At 55.6% G+C, this 21,732-nt stretch overlaps 1 protein-coding gene across 2 annotated transcripts in view; it reads right to left on the bottom strand.

Moving 5' to 3' along the window:
* Nucleotides 1-383: 383 nt before the first annotated feature.
* SPSB1 (splA/ryanodine receptor domain and SOCS box containing 1) overlaps nt 384-21,732 on the bottom strand; it is a 68,827-nt gene continuing 47,478 nt past the window's right edge. For both annotated transcript variants that reach the window (XM_070610907.1, XM_008517188.2), the window contains exons 2-3: nt 11,420-12,269; nt 384-2,431 (exon numbers count right to left, since the gene is read on the bottom strand). In XM_070610907.1, the coding sequence (XP_070467008.1) occupies nt 2,304-2,431; nt 11,420-12,113 (822 nt within the window). In that variant the 5' untranslated portion in view covers nt 12,114-12,269 and the 3' untranslated portion in view covers nt 384-2,303. The remainder of the gene's footprint in view (nt 2,432-11,419; nt 12,270-21,732) is intronic.

A 21,732-nucleotide genomic window follows, 5' to 3' on the forward strand; every position in this document is an offset into this window, starting at 1 on the left:
TTTCCGAGGGGTACCCAGAGCCTGGACTCTGAGGGCACCCGTACCAGCTCACACCCTGCTCCTAAAAGCCCACTGTCGACTCAAACTTTTAACACACACCAACGAGCCAGAGACTCTCGTGGATGGCAGAATCCTTTCTATTGGATCAGCAAGTCCCTTAGTCTGGGCTGCAGGCTCACGAACGTCTGGAAAGGATGGAAATGTTCTAGGATCCCCTCTGAAGGATTCTCCTTCTTCCTTGGGCTCCGGCTGGCATCCCAGCCTCTGCCAAGGGGATCACATTATCTGTTGAAAACCATGGGTGGTGAGCTGTCTGGACCAAGGAGGGGTCGGCCATGCATCTTTCCCTTCCCCCAAGGGACAAAGAGGGACTTGAAAGCGGCTTTGTATTTTAATAAACTTTCCTTTATTAGGTTACTATTATCAACCATCATAAAATAGAATGGCAGTTTCAAAACTGTACAGGCCACAAGGCTCTGGGCTGAGAGGAAAGAAGGGTGGGGTTGAGGTGTGGGGAGCTGGGGGGCAGGAAGTGCAGAAGGATGACAGAAGGATGGGCGATTCATCCCGCGTCCGTGGGAGACGGCTGGGTCAAGGCGATCAGGCTGGGATCCGTGTAAGGGAGACTCTTGTGTGCAACATTCATCAGAACAGGACCCACCCTGACACAGGAGTGAGGGAAATCTTTAAGTCTTACAGGTAAGGTTCCCCATGCCCCCCGACAAAGAACCTCGAAATAATAAGGGGGCAATATACATTCCTCACCCAGTCTTGGCACCAATTTTGTGTTTAAAAAATATACTCCACTGGAAGACTTTTTTGTTTTTTTAAAAAAAGGTACCCTACAGCAGCTGTTAAAAACATAATTCTTACGGACAAATATATATGCATATATATTAAACATTTTAAACAAATAAAGTCATCTATTGTACCTGTACAGAAATAACAGAAGTCAGATTCTAAGAGAGTCGACTTCAAGACAAAAGAAATGGAGAGTGCTGCGGCAGGGTGCTGGGGTCTGCTACGTGTCGTGGGGGAGTTGCGGGGAGGGAGGGTTGTCCCCTCTCTTGCTGGCTGCCCCGCCCCGCACCACCCTGCCCCTCTGGCTCCAGGGCGTCGTGAAGAACTGGGGCTGCTCCATTTCGTCCCAGAGCCCAGACATGGGCACTCAGCAGAGACCTGCACTGGCTTCTGGGAGGCACGACTCAGCTCTGGTCTCCCCTACCCCACCCTGCCCCTGGCTCCTCAAGGGAGGGAGACCCACTCCTCCTCCCTCTTGGTTCGAGTGGTCCTCCGGGAAGCTGGAGTTCTGAGGAGCCACGTGGAAAACCTCAGCTGGGAAAGCAAAAGCAAACCCACACCAAGAAGCCATAGAAGACTAAAGAAATAAGACCACATGCAAAGATGGCTGAGCCCAGGTGTAAGTGGCTCCTGGAGAGACACGAGGAGCGCCATGGACCATGCAGACAGGTCCCCCGAGACTCTCATATTGCACGTGAGGGTACTGCTCTCTGGGGGGGCCCGCTCGGGAACTCGTAGCAGAACCCCCTGGAAACTGTAGGTCAAGGACAAAGACACCCTGTGCCACGTGGGGACACACCACAGACCCGGCCCAGCAAGAAGGACAGGTGAGGCACACACATCCCAGGGAGGGGCAGCTGGAAGAAAAGCAACAGGGAGAGGTGACTGAAACAAGGTTTCCTTTCTAAATGGAATAAATAAATGGCTTTTGTTATTGTTAAAAAGAATAAATACAGGGTACAGGGGGCACCGGCCGGGACTGATGCTGGGTGCTCATGTGCCTGCGCAAGGTCCAAGTTTGGTTTCTGCCTTGGTGTCCGGGCTGAGTTTCTGACGTCCTGAGCTTTGTCTGCCACGGCATGGCCCTGCTGGCCTGGGCGCCAGCCCTCATCTAAGCACCTCTTAGCACCTCCAGGGTCTGCTCTCGGTGCCGGGGCTCCTCCTGCTGGCCCCCCACCGTGGGACCCGGCAGGTGGACGACGACACCCCGAGAGCAGCTGGGAACTCAGTGTAGGGCTTCCTGGGAGTTTATTCCATGTGTCACTTTCCAAGGAGGGGCTGTGATTCGGCATAGAGAGAGCTTCCGCCAATGTCGGGAAGAGGAACAGAGGAGCCTGTGTCGAGAGCTGTCCGTGTCCGGCAGGCGCGGCCTGGAGGATGAAGAGGAAGAGCGGGGACTTCCTCCCACGGCTGCGGACGCCCCTCCGAGGCCCAGGGCGCGGCGGCGGCGGCTCGGTGAGCTGGCCCCGGTGGCTGTCGTGCTGGCGTCCTGGGGCGGAGGGTCACTGGTAGAGGAGGTAGGCCTTGAGGGAGGCGGGCAGCGGCAGCGCATGGATCTCGCCCAGACGCTCCTTCCCCAGGGCCAGGCGCACCGAGCGGCGGCAGAGATCCATGAGCGGCAGCGGCTCCGCTGGGGAAACAGAAGAGAGACAGCGTCAGGTTAGCACAGCTCTGGATGGTTCTAGAACAAACAATATTAACAGTAGCAAAAGTATCATGAATATTAGTTTCAATACACACACAATTAATAATTAAATACATTTATACTTTAAATTGATTATTACTAACTAACACAGAGAACCCATCCGGGGCCGGACACCTTTGGAGGCCCTCTGCAAACACTAACTCATTGAATCCTCGCAATGGTTATTATGAATGATTTCGTCATCACAGTGAGACAACATCCTCTCCATCCCCATTTTACAGAGGAGGAAACAGCGACAGAGAGTCCAAATAAGCTGCTCAGGGTGACAGTGCTGGTAGGAGGTGGAGCTAGGACTAGAACCCAGGCCATCCCTGCTCTCGCCCACGGGGCAAGCAGCGGCCTTCAGTGTGCATCCACAGGGCACATGGAGGCCAGCCCTCTTGGCATGCGCCCCCAGCACCAGACCCCACACAGGCTTTTAGGAAAGGAACCATTTTATGTTAACCCAACTGCTCGTGGGTTCTATTATCTCCACCTTACAGCCGAGGGCACTGGGGTGCAGAGAGGTCCTAACGTGTCAGGTTTACAGGCTGGGATCTGAGTCCAGGCCATCTGGGCTCAGCATCCACATTCTTAGCCACCAAATCTTGCTGCCAATTAAGATGTAAGACATGCAGCCTAGAGGCACATATTACAGAAAGCAGAGCGCACGGGCCGTCCAGGCCCAGCTGACCCCACAGCCTGCAGGTGTGGTGTCTACAGAAAGCAGGTGCCTGTACTTCTTTCTACCTGACAGAGTGAAGCTGAGGGCCCAGGTAGAGGGAAACCAGAAATGCCAGCCCAGCCGCAGCAATGGGGACCCTCAGGACCGCGCCAGGCACTGCCAGGGCATCTCACAGCCAGGGGAACCGGGCCAGGGCTCAGGCAGAGCTGCCTCAGGATTAGAATGACTTCCAGCTGCAGCCTGCAAAGGGTACTTCTATCCTCGTGTCCCTGGAGGGCCTGGGCCCTGCTGTCCTGCAAGGAGGGCTCTGTGCACCCCACATCTCAGATAAACCAGCAGCTCCAGCAGGAGTCCGAAAGTTATTCCCCTGAGGCCCGAGAGGCTGCCAGGGGCACAGGGGCCCTGCTCACCCTGCCTCCCTGGAGTGGACCCCTCCTTGCTCTCTTCCCTGAAACCAGGTATAGGTGAGCACACCTGGAGCTGCATGAGGCCACCCCAGGGTTCTGGACAAAGGAAGAGATGAAATGAATGGATCTGTGGCTTCATCCATGGTCTCCCCTTAATGCTGAGACTCCTTTGTGAGCAAAATAAAGATGAGACCAAAAAACTAAAGAAAACTCAGCATTTCCCTTGAGACCCCATTGCATTCCACTAATAAAAAGTGGATTAAAGTTCTTAAATATTCATCAATGTCTCAGAATATTAAAAACAACATTAAAAACTCAATTACTGAAGCCCAAATCTTACAACTGGGGCCTCAGGGGGAAATGGGGAGAGGCTGCTAAGGAGTACAGGTTTCTTTCGGGGTGATGAAAGTGCACAAAAATTGATCGCAGTGATGGTTGCACAACTGTGAATACACTAGAGGCCACTGAGTTGCACACTTTAAATGGGTGAATTGAACGGCACGTGAATTATATCTCAACAAAGCTGTCATTACAAAAAAAATAAATCTTAGGCTTGAAAATGCATTTACTAAATTCCAGGCTTAAAAAAAAGACAAACAACTCCTCTTCATGTCCCCTGGGCGGTCACGGCCCTAGCCAGAGAGGAGGAGGAGCTGAAACGGTAAATGTTTTTCATGGAAAGCTTTGAGATGGGGCCTTTCCTAGACGGTGTGGGATGATTAAGGGGAGCCCTGTCTGGAGGCAGGAGGACAACCTAAATGACCTTCACTCTCTCGGTCAAGGAGTCCACAGACTCCTGGGGGTTGGGGCTGGGTTCCCCCACCCCCCCTGCGCACAGAGCCTTGGGGCTCCCTTATCAGAAAGCATCCTGCCCCCGTGGCCCCACATCTGGCTCCTCACTTCTGCCCTGCACAGCACCCTGACCTCGAGCGGATCACTCCCTCTGCCTGGGCCTCAGTTTCCCCATCTGCAAGGTGAGGAATGTACACCAGATGCTCCCCAAAGTCCCACCCAGCTGAGATCGCGAAGGCCAGAAATGCCTCCCAGCAGCTCTCGGGCTGGACATACTGTCGAGGCCCTGCCGCAGGATTAAGTGGGGGAATTCAGTGGTGCTTCCTCTCCTCACTCAGGAGCCCTTTTCCCTCCGCCCTGAACCGGGCCAGCCCCTTCTCCCTCAAGGATGTGGCTCAGCCCCCACTGGGAGGTGCAGGGGCTTCCCCTGGTGGCTGAAGGCACTTGAGAAAACATCAAGAGTCATCGAATGTGGCCTGAGAGCCCTGCCTGGCTGTGAAGTGACGGCAGAGAGGGAGTTCCCATCATGTCCTCTTGGCTTAATGGGTTTCAGGTCAACTCATGAATATCCTCATGAAAAAGCGTTTCTAAACAGCAGAGGCCTGCACAAGCCCCCAGCTCCAGCTCCCATATTTCTGGTGATCACGCCTGAAATTAACATCAGGCACCAGCGGCAGCCGTGGCTTGTGGAGCAACTATGGTGTGCCTGGCAGGGACGGTGGCCCCAATCTACAGATGGAGAAACAGGCTTGGGGATGTGAAAGTTGGGGTCCAAGGTATGAGAGCCAAAGGCTAGAATGTGGACATACACCCAGGTCCATCAAATTCTAGAGTCTGGCTCTTTTTACGCCAACATGAAGAGGGAGTTCTCAACAGCCCTTCGCAGTTTACCCAAAGGGGCAAAGACCTACAGCTGCCTCCTTCCGCCCCTGCTGAGCACGGGTCTTCACCCTCACCACCCTTGGAGCACACTGAATAACTCAGGGACGGGTCATGAAAACAGAAGGGACATGTCCTCTGGACACGGCAGATCTTCCAAGATGGGCTACGGAAGTGGCAGCTGATGGCTGCAGTGATGTGTTCTAAGTTGAAAATAGGACCACTCACCCAGGCATCCCATGGATGGGTCTATTCTTGGGGGCCTCGAGGTCACAAACAGGTCATCCCCCCTCCAATCCTGTAGGAGGCAAATGATGATGCACAGGGCCATGGCTGGGCGGAGGCTGAGAATGCACCGGCCAAAGAATGGGACATGGGCACTGTGCCATGGAAGACATCTGTCCCACCAATTTCAGTTGGTCACTAACAGGACCCAAGAAGGCCCCCACCTCAATACTTTCGACTGGGGGCTGCAGGCTCTATATCCAGCTCCATCCAATTCAGTGCCCACTGAAATTCCACTGAGGAAGCTCCCAAACGGAGAAGGCAGAGTTTATTCAATGACTCCTGTCAGGGTGAGGCGCGAGGGCCACTATGCCCATCTCCAGGAAGCTGAGGCGCTCACTCATTTACATAGTTTATATGAATGGGGGGGGTGGCGCTGAGAAGGCGGCACAGAAATCAGGAAGTGAATCAGGCGCTATTTATGGGAGCAGAAGGTTGAGGAACTGGACAAGTCCATGTGCCAACTTCCACATTTCTAGGAGAAACGGTTACCTGGTGGCCTATGTGAACACGCGTGGCCCCAGCACCCCAACCCGTGGCTCTGTCTCAGTTCACTGAGAGATTGCGACCCCATTCAAGCCTCCAGAGCCTGGTGCTGTGTCTAGTTCATGGGCTAAATGGATGAACTTTGGGTCTGTAGGTCAAGGACGACGCCTCATGTCAGGAAGTGCCCCTGATTCATCGATGTTCCCTTGAACGTCGCTGACTCAGGGGCCCGTCCTAGAGCATTTTCACTGCAGGCTGCTCCAGGAAATGGATTCGAGAAAGTCGTCTGTCAAGGATGGACATCCCAGGACATGTGTACATTTTCCCTTTACATTAAGCAGTTCTTAGATAAAAGAGACAAAACAGAACACCAACCCCTTGTCCTGGCCAACTGGGGAGGGACACCCAGCCACGCAATGCCAGCACTCTTGGTTCCCTGTCCCCAACTCTGGGAGCCTGCTGTCCTCATATGACAAGCCTTTTGGCGGGCAGGGAGTCTGGAACGACCCCTTCCCCCACACGGCCTCTCTCCCCCAGAAGGAAGCCCCTGCAGGGTGGGGTGATCAGCCTCCCCGACAAGGAGCTTCCCAAGAGCCCAGCTGGAACGGAGGTGCAGGAAGGAGCCACCATCGGGTGACGCGCCCTGGGAGGGCCCCAGGAGGAGGTCACCAAGTCGAAAGGCTCCTGGGGAAAAGAGCTGAGCCTTCTCTGAACCACAATCACTACAAACCACACCAAACTTATGTGGCAGCTCTAAAAGGGAGAATTTGACAATGCTGAACCGCAGGGAAAATGCTTCCTTAGCTGAGAATGCTGTTAAAAGCAGTCGGGGGCAGGGAGGACCCATGGGTCTGGGACCCTCCCTTGGGTGACAGCCAGTCTGCAGCAGGCAAATAGGCCTTTCCCTTCTGCCTCTCCATAGGGCGGCAGGCAGGCCTAGGGGCCCAGCCGGGCCCTGTCTCCCCACGACACTGACCATCTCCACCCCTTTGCCCTAGGAAAGAGTGAGGGGACACAGCAGCCCCTCTGGTTGCAGCCTCAGCCCCAGAGGTCTCAAGCCCTAAGGAAGAGTCAGAACAAGTGGCCAGTGGCCACTGGTGGCTGGACGGTGGGGGAGGTCACACAGGGACACACTGATAACTGCCTTTTGCTCTGGCCCAGGCCAGCTCGGCCTACGGCCCCAGCACAGGGGCAGGGACTCTGCTGGGGAGGGTCCGCCTGGCGTGCAGGGGAAGGGCTGGGGAACAGACGCCCAGGGAGGGTGCACACGCAGCTTTGGCTGACTAGCTCTCAAACAGCTGCTCCCTGCTGAGGTCAGGAGCTGGCGGCCGGGCTGGGGTGGGGTAAGGAAGGAGGGTGCAGACGACGTCCCAGACATCCCAGGGAGCAGTAATGGATCAGAACCACCTCCAAGACTTCAAGAGCAAAGCCCAGGCCAGGCCCACACCAAGAAGATGTACCTAGCCAGAGCTGGGCTTCCGCCTGTCAAGTCCTGCTCCCTGGGTGGACCTCAGACCCGGTCCCACCCTGACTTTCCTCCTTCCTCAGCTGCCTTGGAAGGGAAAGCAAACCCTTCTGGGCAGAGGACTTGGGCACCCTTTGACCTCACCCAATCTGATCGCTGGGCTTCATCTGTCACTGTCCTGTCTCCCCCAGGCAGGAGCATGGGGAGGGGAAGTTCTTGTGGGAAGGGTCTGTGTTTGCTGTCTCCGCATTTGTAGTAGGTGGAATAGTGTCGCCCCAAATTCAGGGCCATTTGGAACCTCAGAACGTGACCCTATTGGAAGCAGGATCTTTGCAGATGTAATTAGTTAAGATGAGGTCATACTGGAGTAGGGTGGGCCCTGAATCCAATGGCTGGTGTCCTAAAGAGGAGAGACACAAGGAGAGAGCCACACGATGACAGAGGCAGAGCCTGAGAGGCATCTACAAGCCAAGGCTCGCAGGCAACCAGCAGAGGCTGGGAGAAGACATGGGGCGGATGCTGCTCAGGAGGAACTGAGCCTGCCCACACCCTGATCTCGGACATCCGGCCTCCTGAACGGTGAGCGAGTACATTCCGTTTTTTTTTTTTTTTTAAAGATTGGCACCTGAGCTAACATCTGTTGCCAATCTTTTTTTTCTCCTTCTCCCTAAAGCCCTCCAGTACACAGTTGTATATTCTAGTTGTAGGTTCTAGCTGTGCTATGTGGGACGCCGCCTCAGCATGGCCTGATGAGCGGTGCCATGTCTGTGCCCAGGATCCGAACCGGCGGAACTCTGGGCCGCCAAAGCGGAGCGCGTGAACCCAATTACCTGGCCACAGGGCTGGCCCCATTCCTGGTGTTTTACGCCACTCAGTTGGTGGCCATTTGTTCCGGCAGCCCTAAGAAACAATATGCCACCCTCGTCCTCCTCTCTAGACCTGCCACTCCCTCAGGCTTTTGATCCCACCCTACTGACGACTCTTGTCCAGGTCACCAGCGATCATCTTGTTGCTGAAGCTGATGGACAGTTCTCAGCCATCAACAATTTGACCCGGCATCACTTTGTCCTTCTTGAAGTCCTTTCTTCACTTGGTGTTCAGGACAGTATTCTCCCCTCCGCCTTGTCCACCAATCTCTAAACGTGGACGCGTCCCAGGGCTGGGCCTCAGCCCTCTCCCCCTCTTTCCCTAGGTGGTCTCATCCACAGGTCACGGCTCTAAACACCATCCAGCCGTGGTGACTCCTCCACTGACCATTGTTCTGGACGCTGTCCTGTCTCCACACTTGGAGAGCCCCCTGGACCGTTGAGCAAGCATCTCCAATTTAACTTCCCCACTTCCACAGCACCCACTCTGCCCCTAACCCCCGTCACCTCTCCCCTGTGGAACTGAGGTGTCAGTAAGCAGGTCGAGCCTGGCAGTTCTAACAACTGACCCTGCTCCCCATGTGTGCAGTGCCACCCTCACGGGTTTTTCCATCTGGATCCTCCAACGTCAAGGGGCGGTGCAGAGTGGAGCCCGTCCATGTCTGTTGGGGACTGGGGAAGGCGGGAAGCCAAGGGTGCCCTGGCGTTACGATTCCGGTGGGGAGGGGTCCTCCTCATTAACCAGGAGCAGTGGGGTGGGCTTAAGCCACTGGGCACTGCAGGGTCCAGCTGTAGGTGTGGGTCTCATAACTCATTCCTACGCTACTCCTCTTCCCCTCAACCCTTTAAATTTCCTAAATGAGAACAATTATGAAAGCAGCCAACTTCCCCTCTGATGCGGAGCCGACCCGGCATCTATCTACTTACAAGACGCCCGTCTGGGCCTCCAGGACTGTTTCGGCAGAACCTCTGCCAAGCTTTGCCCTGGCTCTGCAGGGCAACAGTCCTGTTTGAGCGTGTCCTGACTTGCCGTGGGTGACAGGCCCCAGGGCCCTCCAGGCCATCCTGGGATCTGTGTTCTGACTGGAGCTGGCAAGGTGAACAGTGAAGCCATGCAAACGCACTCCAGCGCTGGTGGACCCGTTCCCGCAGGAGACGGGCTGCAGCACTCTCGTGGACACCAATAGTCTCAGTGGCCTGGCGGCAACACAGCAAGCCCAGCAATTCGCTCACCTGTCTGCACAGCACGGACAGTAAACTCCCCGGGGCCAGGGTCACCCCTCTGCCAGGAGGAGGGAGGCCCATGGGCAAGGGTCCCCTGAGATCCTACGGCTCCTAACCCCTGCCCATCACCACGCACGGCAGATTTGCCTGTGGACTTTCGACCACTGTCACCTGGGGAGACAGACTCACAGAACTCACCCTGCTGGTTCCCTACACCAGGCCTGAGGTTACTTCCTCGGGGCGTTTACCTGCTGGATGCACACCTGGCTGTCCCTGCCGATGTCCCATGACCCAGGGGTGCTGGGCTGCACAGGTGAGGAAGATGCCCCATCTGGCTATTGGCTCACTGTCATTATCCAGCCAAAACCAGAGAGGGGGAGTGTGGGAGACGGGCAGCAGAGGCTTCCCAAGAAAAACGTTTAGGAGTTCGTTCTGCCTGATGGCCTGGATGTTTTCTCTGCTACCTTACAAAGACTGAAGTAGGGAGGAGGAGGAGAGGCACAACCTGAAGGTGTGGAGGCTGCGAGACCAGAGTAAGCATCTGTGCTCCTGACCCCCGGCCTGCAGGGTGGGGTTAGACCTTGGGGTGCCAGGGCAGACCTGGCCCTTAAAGACGGACAGCTGGTGCGTGGACGAAGCCTTCCAGCCCACCCCCTTTCCAAGGTGAGATTTGCAGATGGTAGAAGGGACCCATGAAGGAGTGAGGGTCAAGCACAGAGATGGATAGTTCTGGAACCCTAGGACCTCCTGCCACTATGGGCTCCCAGCAAAGAAGCCACAGAGCCTTCCACCTCCCAAACCAGGACAGTGCCGCCACACGTGGGCTATGTTCATGCATAGTTTGAGAAAGGACACTTCCTTTTCCAAAGGTACAGGTGGAAATCGCTGCTGACTCAGCCTGTTTCTAATCCACATTCTCTTCTCCAAAGGCCTCCTGACATCACGACTGAACCAGCCCCTCTCAGGTGACTGTGTCCCAAAGGAGCCCACTCAGAAGCCTCCAGCACAGAGAGAAAGACCCTAACCTGTCTAATAAATGAGAGAGGCCACTGGCTTTCATGTATATGAAAGGTCCTAGTACCCTCAAGGCCGCAAACCCCAGCTCAGTAACATGCTGGCTACTTTGCTAGAATTTGGTCAAATGCTGATCAAATCTGGAAGCAGGTCAACTAGAAACAAAACCACGTCTATCAAAGACCATCCATCCATCCACCCATCCATCCATCTACCTATCCGCTCATCTATCCATCCACCCATTCATTCATTTATTCCTTCCTCCATTCATCCATCCACTCATCCAACCATCTACCTATCCACTCATCTATCCATCCACCCATCTATCCATTCATTTATTCCTTCATTCATTCATCCATTCACCTGCCCATCTATCCACTCATCCACTCATGCATCCATCCCTCCATCTATCCACTCAACTATCCACCCACTCATTCACCCATCCACCCATCCACCCATCCACCTATCCATCCATCCACCTTTCCACTCATCCATCCATCCATCCCATCCATCCATCCATCCATCCACCCACCCATCTATCCATTCTTCCATCTGTTTATTCATTCATCTATCCACCCATCCACTCATCCATCCATCCACTCATCCATGAGGTGCTGCCAGGTAATCTGGCAGACTCTGGCTAGAATTCCTAATTTAACCAGAGGCAGGTCAAGTGTTGCCTCTGAGGATCTGAATATGCTGGGATGTCTATTTATAGACATTTTAATTCCAACGACTGTGTAAACTTTTGCTGGGCCCCGATAGCCCAGCCACAGGGACACACATGAATCTAGGGACACTGCCATCTTGGAGAGTGCAGAAGACACTTACGGTCGAGTCCGTTCAAGTAGCGCATGCGGATCTCACAGTGGCCCCAGACGGCACTCACTACAGGATAGAGTTTTTTGCCCTTGAGTCCCCGAAAAGCCACTCCCATGTACTGTCCGTCCACAATGAAGCTCAGGGTCCCGTCGTCCATGTCCAGGGCTACCAGGAAGGAGTCGGGGACAATGAATGTCTCATCTGGCTCTAGGAAGGCCGGGTATGTTTTGCTTGGCTGATTTTTGCCATCATGGTAGAGCCGGTTGCGCCCCAAGTCCCAGCCCCAGGACTCGTGGTTATTCCCCACGAGGGTCGTGTACCCAACGGAGTGCAGGGGGGCGTCTGCTGTCGCCACCCCCACCACGGCGTGTGTGCCCCGCTGTCTCATGGCCCACGTGATCTGCCACACATGCAGCCCGCGTGTGTACCCGACCTTGCCCCTGATGGCATCTGTGCTCTGGGCCACCGGATGCCGGTGAAAGATCAGCTTGTCATCCTCCTTCACAAAGACATTGAGCGAGCGGTCATTGTTGTTCCAGGAATGGAGCAGCTGGACGTCATAGGACACGGGGGGCATGTCCAGCAGCAGGTCCAGACGGGTGGGCTTGCAATAGTCCAGACCTTGGAGCTCCTGCTTCAAGGGCCGGTACGTGGGGTCCCTCATGTCCACAGTCTTGATCCCACCGGTGACCTTCTGACCCATGTTTGCCGTCCGTTTCACTTCGCCACTGACTCCCAAGACAAACTCATCAATCGCGGGGCCTTTTCTCCAGTTTTCCAATCAGGCCCGGACAGAATTCTGAAGGACAGCTGCCAGGCGACCTCTGCAAGCTGTGGAGCAGTCAGTATTGCCTAATGGCTGGAAAGAAAAATAGGAGGCGGGGTGAGCACGGGGTGTGGGAAGAAGGGGAAAAGGTTAACTAGCAGCGCAAGGCTGACCACGCGGACATGTCCCAGCAGCCCGGCTGTGAGCTCCCATCACACCCGATACGGGGCAGACCAGAGTCCTGGCAAAGAAGGAAACCATGCTCTGTCCCCATGGCTACGCCGTCATAAAGGAGAGGGCAGTCCGGCTGGCTGTCACGTGGAGAGGAGGGCTTGGGAGCCAGGCATTAGCCTCCACTGTGTCTGGTGCAGGGGCTGAGACATGCAGCCGACACACACCAAGTCCCTAATCACAGTTTCTCCAGGCAGAAGGCCAAGTTGGCACAGATCCTGAAATGAGCCCCAGTGCAGTGGGCATCTTCCTCGGTTAAAGCAAGGGGAAGCTTACTTCCCACGCCTGCCGTTCAGGACAGGTGAAGCCCTGAGAGGCAGCAGAAGCTGTTTGACATGCTACCCCCAGCTCCTCGTCTCTGTTTTCCAGCACAGCCGCCTTCAGGAGACATACCACTGGATCACGTGAGGCAAGGGAACCCGGGGCAGGCAGAAAGCTCAACTCAGGGGTCTGTGTGTGCACTCGGCCAGGAGGCCCAAGATTCCCTGAGGCTGTGGCAACCTCCCCAGCAGGTCCCAAGTCCTGCCTGGACTGGGGGCTGCCAGCTGTGCTCTTCTGAAGGCCCAGGGGTTGACCCTGAGCCAGGTGGGCACAGAGGCTCTCGCCCACCCCCCGGGTTGTTCTGGACCAACACTTGGACGACCACCCACACCCTTGAACTAGCAGCCAATGCTTGGCTCCTCAGACCCCAAGAGCCCATCTGGGGAGGAAGTCTGACTTCAAGCCGCCTCGTTCCCACTCTGGCTTCACCATCCCTTGGCTCCTTTAAAGGAGATGGGGCCGTGGGGTTGGAGGAGAGATCTGACTGGATCTGGCCCGTCCTTTCTATCAGCAGCACCCGCAGGGTTACATCCAAGGAGAAGGTGGCTGACACGTGGGACTGTCAGGTCTCTGACCACCCGTGCCAGTCCTGTCCTCGGTGCCTGCCTTGGACAAGGGCAAGTAACACGTCATTTTGATTTCCTGGGCCCCACTCAAGAGAAAAGGTTCTTTCTGCCATCACAGACCTCCTGGGCCTGCAGAAGGGACTCTTGGCTGCCAGGTTTGGGGGACAGGCTCCCAGCACTGACCAGACAGGAAGAGGACAGGCTCCTGGCTAAACAAATTTAACTAATGTATGCAGAGGAGCCGGGCGGAGGCCATTGGTGCCAGGCTCCTGGGAATAGCGTCATGCCGGTCAATTGTCCCAAGGAGACTAAGGAGCCTGGGACGAAGAGAACACAAAGGAGCCTGGTGTAGGGGGGCTGCAGGGCTCCCCCTGCAGTTGGCGTATTGCTTTTCCACTGTGGCAGAGGATAGAGCCCCTGCTGGGAGTGACGGCAGGGAGGGCTGGGGGAAATCTGGGAACCGGGGACCATTGGCTCCCTGTTGGGTGCCCAGGGCCAGGAGGAGGGCAAGCAGGTGCAGTCTCTCAGGGGCCCCCAGCAGACCTGGAGCTGCCTCCCTCTCAGCTGGAAAGAGACCCCATGAGATGACGTCTTCAGGGCGGCCAGGCCTCCAGGAGGCTGGCTCTTGGTACAGCGTTCCCATGTGGGGACACTTGACCCTGACCCCCTTATCTCAGTGGGGAGGTCACATTCCTCGCTCTTCCCTTTCTGGTGTGGAATGGAAGGCTCCTTCATTCCCTGAGGCACAGCCATTGCTTCAGAGGCAGACTAGGACCCCTTGTGTCAAATGTATGCAAAGCTGGTACACAGCTGAGATGCCCTCTAAAGCCGGGGGGACACCCAGGTTCTGGAAACTTCTGTGGATATCGTGACCTCACCTCCTGGATCTTCCAGGATAATCTCAGTTTCAAGCTTTCAGTCCCCTGGACCCCTGAAAGCCATCGAAACCTCCAGGACTTCCCCTGGCCCTGTTGAGGGGCACCCTGTGGCTTTGTGACCTGCTCGCCAGGGTAAGCGGGGGTGGGGAGAGCCTGGGTTTTGGTGTGGAAATGTGGTCCTGGTAACTGCAGAGACTGGCCCTGGGCTGCAGCCTTCCCTGACCCGCCTCTTCGACGCCTGCCTCCCCAACCTCCCTCTGAGCATCTTTCTGAGCTGGGGAAGGCTGGTCCGAGGCAGTTCTCAAAGTCAGAAGCATCCACACCCATCTCTGTCTGGACACCCGCCTCTGGCTGGTGCCCACGGACCTCTCTGTGCAGGACACATGTCAGCTTCCCTGGGAGGACGAGGAGGGACTCGACTTCCCAAGAGAGTTCATTCTACTGCTTCCTGGAGTGAAGCAGCCATTGCTTTCTGTCCCAGCAGGAAGGACCTCTCTCCCAGAATCTCACGGCGTGGAAGGTCCCAGCTCCACCCGTGGGGACAGGTGGGAAGAGTGAGGAGGCTGGCAGCGGGGAGACATGGGGCAGGCGGGACGTATGGGAGAGGAAGGTGGTGGGGCAGAAGTCCTTCCAAGACATTAATTTAAAATACTTGGAGAGAAACGTGTGGGAATGGGGAAGGACCATTCAGGGAGGCTGAAAGGGGGAAGGGGGAGAGGAGAGGACAAGGTACAGGTGGAGAGCGGGGAAGGGGCAATGGGGTTGGGGGTGAGGAAGGGAGAGAGGGAGGGCGATGGGGAAGGGAGGGGAGGGGAGGGGAGGGGAGGGGATGGGAGGGAGCTCTCAGGCCAGTAAATCTGGGCCTGTACACATCTACACCTCCTACTTCAGCTGGACCAGGGATCAGCAAACTCTGTGTAAAGGGCTAGACAGTAAATGTTTAGGCCTTGTGGGCCAGAAGGTCTCTGTGCAACTCCTCAACACGGCCTCGTGATGTGAAAGCAGCCCGACAGTACATCCAGAAATAAGTACAGCTGCATTCCAATAAAACTTTATTTACAAGCACAGGCTGGTCCATAGTCGGCTGACCCTGAGCTAGACTAAGAGCCCCACACCTGGTCTCCGAGGGACAGAGCACGGCCATCGTGCCACAGAAGATGCTGTGGGAGGGAATCTCCCCATAGCAGGGTCAGTGCAGCCTCAGACAGCGCTCAGAGAAGACAGCAGAAGCTCGTGGTGGGGTGGCGTACCCTCTGTCTGCGTGGCCAGCTCCATATGCTCTCCTGTTCTGAGATTACACCACCTCTGAGTCCACCTGCCAAGCAGATCCACCTACGTGGCCCTTGTGCTAAGCTCCCCCTCCCTCGGCCCCATGTCAGAACCATAGGAGAGGGAGGGCCCCTCCTGGCCCTGGACCACGTGGCCCTGAGTGGAGGGAGTCCCTGGGAGGAAGGAGGCAGGAGAGGGGCAGGAAGGGCAGGTAAAGGTGCCTACAGCATCACAGGGTGACTCCTGCACAAGGGCATGCAAGGGCCCGGCCAGGGCACTTGGGCCACCCACTCTGCTGCTTCTGGGCCACTCTGCCATCTGAGTCACCTCCTAGGTGGTCAATGGCTGTGGCAACCCTAGAGCCACTCTTGACTCACCTTTCACCTGCCCATCCCCACCCTGTGTCCAGCAGCACTTCCTTCTCGACTTCCTGCTGTCCATACCTAGCCACCTCCTTGCCATGCAAGGCCACTGGAGCCATCCAGCCGCTCTCATCCTTCTGCTCTATTTTTGAATGTGGCTGCAGAGATCCACCCTTTTGGGGTCTCCCAGGAGCATCACTAACTCCCTTCCTGGGGACTGCAGTCTGGCAGGGTGCTTCCCCCAGGCCCCTCCCCACGTGCACCTCCCCACTCTGCTTTCCTCTGCCAAGCCCTGCTCCTGGGGCTTGCAATCCTGGGGGAACCTCATGCACAGAATGGTGGGTTGGAGCACTGCCTAGGACTTGCCCTTAGCTTTTCTGAGCTTCTGTCTGCTCCTCTGTATGACAGGTGTCCCATGCTCTACTGAGTGAATGTTCCAGAGAGGATAACTGGCATTTTCACTTTTGTCTTATTTTTATTTTCTAGACCACGCTCTGGACACGAAAAGACCCCCGTTATGCATCTTCTTGGTACCACACCCGGTCCTACAAATGGATGCTGTCTTTGGGCCAAGACCCAAGTGCTTGGAATGCTGAGCTAGAGCAGATCAAGCTTAAGGTCCCTTTGAAGCCAGAGGTCGGCAAACTTGCTCAGTAAGAGGCCGTATAGCAAATATTCTAGGCTTTCCAGACAATACGTAAATCAACGGGCATGGCTATGTTCCAATAAAACTTTATTTACAAAAACAGACAGTGGGCTGTATTTGGCCCAGAGGCCATAGTTTTTCCTGACCCCTGTTCTAAACCCATGCAACACTGCTGACACTATCACCCAAATACCTGGACATGGAGCTGGGGGCGGGTAGGGTGGGGAGGGACTGCATCAGCCATGGGTGCCAAGTGACAGAGACAGTGGTTTGGCTGACACATCTCCTACCACTGTGCCAAGGAGGGAGTGCCCAGTGGACATCACACTTTAGGTAGGAAGTGGGAGAAGCAATCCAGCCCCACCTCTGAGACCACCCCCCTTTCCTGCTATTCTGAGCAACAAGTGCAGATGTCTGGGCCTTACAGGGCCTAGAGTTGCCCCAGGAATGTCAGGGCCTGGGACAGCTCAGCAAGTCCTTGGTGAGTCTCCACGAGGTGGGAGGACCCCAGCCCGTGCCTTGACCCAGGAAAAGCAAAGACACAAAGGGTATGGAGAGTGTGGTTGTGTACCACCCCGCAGGGCTGGAAGGGGAGAAGCAGAGGACAGAGACGGCCCTGCTGCTGCCACACTACCTACCAGTCTCACGCAGCCATGCACACTCACATACGTATGTGCACACACTCAGAGCACTGGCGGCAGTGGCATCTGGGGGACAGAGGCGTGCAAGTTCAGCCAGTACCCCGGCCGGTGGCTCCTACTCATTCCCTCGGTGGGAGCTCTTGTTCCCAGAAAGCACTTTCACACGTTAGCCACAGTGTCCCCAAGATGGCATCTGCTGTTCCCCCTCACGGCTGTCTCAGGCCTACCCTCAAGACAAACAAATTCCTGGTTCGTACCCCTCCTGCCCCACCAACCTCTGACTGGCCAATTAATAAACTGTTCCCACTGTCCTGGTCCCCGGGGCTGCACAGGCCGGCTGTCGCAAACAGGTTTCCAGTGCCTGGTGCTTCCCAAAGACCAATGACACCCAGGAGCAGGGGTGAGAAGGAAAACGCCAGCCAGACGTGGCGCTCCGGCGGGGACAGGGGACTCCTGTACTAGTGGGTGGGTCGTTACCCTCATCAACAGGCTCAAATATAGCAGGATGTGTTTCAAGCAGGAGTAAGACACATGCACACACACACACACCCTAGAAGCTTGGTAAGTCTTCAGGACTTTGCATTTACTTACAATAGAGTAAACGAGATCAAAAGCTCTGGGAAGACGGGGAGGGCCGTCTGCGATCAGGCCAGGTTCCATGAAGGCCTATGGTTTGCCTTGGCTGGACCCTCCCCCCTGCTGAGAAGCCCTCACCCCACACACATCACCCTCGCTGGGTCAAAAGTCGGTTCATGCTTCACTGCAAAAGAAGATGCCTCTTAGGCCCTCTGATGGCCACAAGCCTCCCACCCAGTGTCCCCAGCAGCTGCCATGGGACGGGGTGGCCTGGGACTCCAAGACTCCATGAGAGCCACGTGTCCTCAAAGGAATTCCAGGTGGACCCCCGGCCTTTAAGCAAATGAGCTTTCCAAAGCTGCCTTCTCCCACTGCCGCCACAGGTACAGCCAACTACGGTGGCCTCGGGCCAGCATAAGGGACCAGAGCTCCTACCACAAAGGCCTGCTTCAGAGAAGGCTTGCTGGGGGTCACAGCTCTCCACTGGAAGAAAGAACCTCACAGACCACCTTCCCTGAGTTTCCCAGGCTCCTTCAGGTGGGCTCCTCTGTGCCCTCAGGTGGAGGGGCAGCCAGATCTGGAATTGGCAGATGCGCGGGGAAGGACGCCCAGGACTGACAGTGATCCCTACGGGGTGGGGAGGAGTCACAAGCACCCCTGAAGTGCACTGTTTGGGGGTCCGAGACCTGGGCCAGCAAAGGACGCCCGTCTTAACGCAAGCCTTTAATGATCACAGGCTTCTCTCTGAAGGTGAGGGAACGAGCACACCCAGATCCCTGTCTCCTGGGCACACGTGCGTAGAGGACGCCTGTTGGGTACATCCCGTTTTCACGGTACAAGTCACAGAGAAGAGTGAGCCGGCAGAGGGAGAGGGGCGAGCAAGTCCTGCGGGATGCACAGGGTTAAAAAAGGTTGAGGAGGATTAGCGAGGACGAGGACGTGGGGCAAAGGGCCCGCATGTTCAGCTGTGGGTGTGTCTCCAACAGACCCCAAACTGGGACACACTTCTCGGCGTGCAGGTGCCACACGGCAGTCCCCCCCCAGGAACAAAACACCCAGCAATCACCCATCCACTGCTCTTCCAGGGGTCTCGTCTGTGGAACCCTACACCCCTGCACAGGGACACGTGGACAAAGAGGCTCACGGCGGCGCCATGAACTCCAGCAGCTGTGGCGAGAAGGAGGCAGCCCCTCAGATGCGCTGACATCACATAACGTGTAACGAGACACCGGTACATTTTAAAAAGCAAATTGGAGAACGATATGCAGCGCGTGATCCCATTTCTGTAAGAACAGAATTTAAAAAGGTTCTATCTGTGCGCGTTTATCTGTTTGTAGGCATACAGAAAGGTCTCGAAGAATAAACACCAAACCTTTCACAACGGTTAATCCTGGAGGGTGGGGCAGGAGGAAAGAGATGTTCACTTAAACACTTTTTGAACAGAAATTTAAAAAATAAGTATGTTTGACTTTTGTAATGAAAATGATTTTTGAGCCCACAGAAAAAGAGTAAAAGGCCGAAATACACTGATTTAACACACTACATTCACAAGAACAAGTTGTCTCTAAAGCAATTCCTAAAGGATCTCCATGTGTGTCACTTCTTATAAAGCAAGCACAGGACAAAGGTTTAATTTACCCAGGAAGATACATACACATTAAGAACCCACAGTGAACAGAAGCGCAGTTAAAATAAAGGACAAGGGGCTGGCCCCGTGGCGCAGTGGTTAAGTTCACACGTTCGGCTTCGGTGGCCCGGGGTCCACCAGTTTGGATCCTGGGTGCGGACATGGTACCACTTGGCATGCCATGCTGTGGCAGGCGTCCCACATATAAAAAAAGTAGAGGAAGATGGGCACGGATGTTAGCTCAGGGCCACTCTTCCTCAGCAAAAAGACGAGGATTGGCAGCGGATGTTAGCTCAGGGCTGGCTAATCTTCCTCAAAAAAAAACCATAAATAAAATAAAATAAAGGACAAGAATTTCTGGGTATTGCTCTGGAGCCATCCCAAAGAGGGACATTATTTCCACAATAATTTGTCCTAAGACTTCCAATTACACTGTTTGTACATCACATATTTTAATGTCCCCAGTAAAAATGGGGTACCTATCTGTCTCCACTGGCCCCAAACAAGAAAAGAGCAAGTGCTCCGTTCCCAAAGCCGAAACCCAGCCACGGCGGCTGTACATCGGTTCTGTGCCCACAAAGCCCGGGTGAGGAGGCAGAGACTGGAGGCGGACAAGAATCTCAACCCTTGGCTCAGACAGGACAGGGCGCTCAGCACCTCCTGCAACGCCACGCTGCCCCTTCAACGAAAGCCACAACTCTGCAGTTCAGCCTTCTAAAAAAGGCACTTTGGGATCAATTGGCCCTGGAGCCCCATCTCCACTCAACATTATCCTTCTGTTGTGTTGTTTAAGAAAAAGTTTGTTGAATAAGCAGTACCCTCAGCTGGAGACACGTCCAAGGGGACTGGTGACAAATGGATGGAATAGGGGTGGGGGAAGGGGGCACAGAGGGAGGCCACGGGAGAGCAGCAGACCCACACTCACCTCGTTCAGCTCCGTTCCCCCTCAGTGCGTCCGACTGACCCCAGAACAGTAAAACCATTGTTTTGACCCAAGATGGGGAAAGAATGAAATTCAGGATGTGGAACAAGGTGACCTATTTATAAAGCCTCCTTTCACCTGAAGATCAAATGAGCTTCCTCCCTCCGCCTCCCTCCCGCCTCACACATCGCTGGGTACAGCCCAGGATTTTGCAAGAGAAGCACGCCCCAAGTGATCTGTTATTATATCAGAGGCAGCCTCTGCAGCCATGGAACGGCTGCCTGGCTCTGCCTGCTAATTAGGGTTTCATGCTCCCGTGAGCCCGGGAACATGCTTCGGTGGCAGGAGCGCTCAGGTTGTGTGCCACACAAGCCTGGCCAGGCATCCCTGGCCAGGGTGCCACCAACGGCAGGACAGGTGTCACATGGTTTCAATAACCAAGCCCATCCCACCTGCCCACTTGAGGAGAGACGCCTGGGAGAAGCCAGGGAGCTGTGTTCTTGCTCAAGCAGAGATACAAAAGCAAGTCTCTGCCCCTAGAATCAACAAAAAGTATTGGACCCTTCTGGAAAGTTCTGACGAGTGATTTTGGAGAGAAAATCCCACACGGTCCAGAGCTCTAGCCTCTGACCTCAAAAGACCAAAAATGCACCTGCCGTAAACACCTACGGAAGGACCCAGATTACTCATGGCACTTTCAGAAAGGGCTCGAATCAGTTAAGCCCCGGCCCTGGGAAATCAGCATTACATTCAAACAGAGACTAAAAATTAAAATAAAGAGTCACGACTGCAGCCCCATCAAGGTTGTGACGGAAGGGCCGTGTGTCGTTCAGAGAAGCCCTGATCTGGGAGGGACCTCAGGGACACACAACGACACACAGCGACTTTCCTGAAAGTTTACTGAGGCGCAGCAGACGCGCTTCAAGTGGCAGTGGGAATGAAGTCTAGGTGGCGAACCCGACATCACCCAGCCTGGAGGTTGGGTGTTGGTCAAACCGGGCCTGCCTGGTCCACGTAGGAGCTGGGGCAGGGGCCCCATAGAAGGGGGGCAGGAAGACAGGGAGCAGAGCAGCGCCATGGCCACCTCCATGGGGAGAGCCCACGGGAACCCAAGGGAAAGGCTCAGGGACGCTGGTCCCTCTTCACCCACCTGGCTGGCGGCAGAAGTCCCCAGGGGGACTGGGTGGCCCCAGCGAGCCCGTTCCAGCCCTGAGAAGGCGAGGCTCACTTTCCCTGAGGCAGGCGCCCAGAGGAGCCTCCACAGGGACACGCGGCCCAGCCTCCCGCAGGATGCTCCCTCCAGAGCTGACTGGCCCGAGAAGAGGCCTGGAGCAACTCCGCCGGCCACTGGCCTCCATCATAGTGGCCCAGGAACGGAAGTCTGACCAGGCCCAGGCTTTAGGGTCAGGAGGCCTGCCTGGGAGTAGTGGTACACTGGCCTCCTCCGGTGGGATGTGCCGAGTGGGAAAGGTTACCTCTGAGAGGGGTCCCATGGGTCACCCCATGTCCCTCCAGGG

This window comes from Equus przewalskii, chromosome 2 (genome assembly GCF_037783145.1).
Source record: "Equus przewalskii isolate Varuska chromosome 2, EquPr2, whole genome shotgun sequence".
In the NCBI taxonomy this organism is placed as follows: Eukaryota; Metazoa; Chordata; class Mammalia; order Perissodactyla; family Equidae; genus Equus; species Equus przewalskii.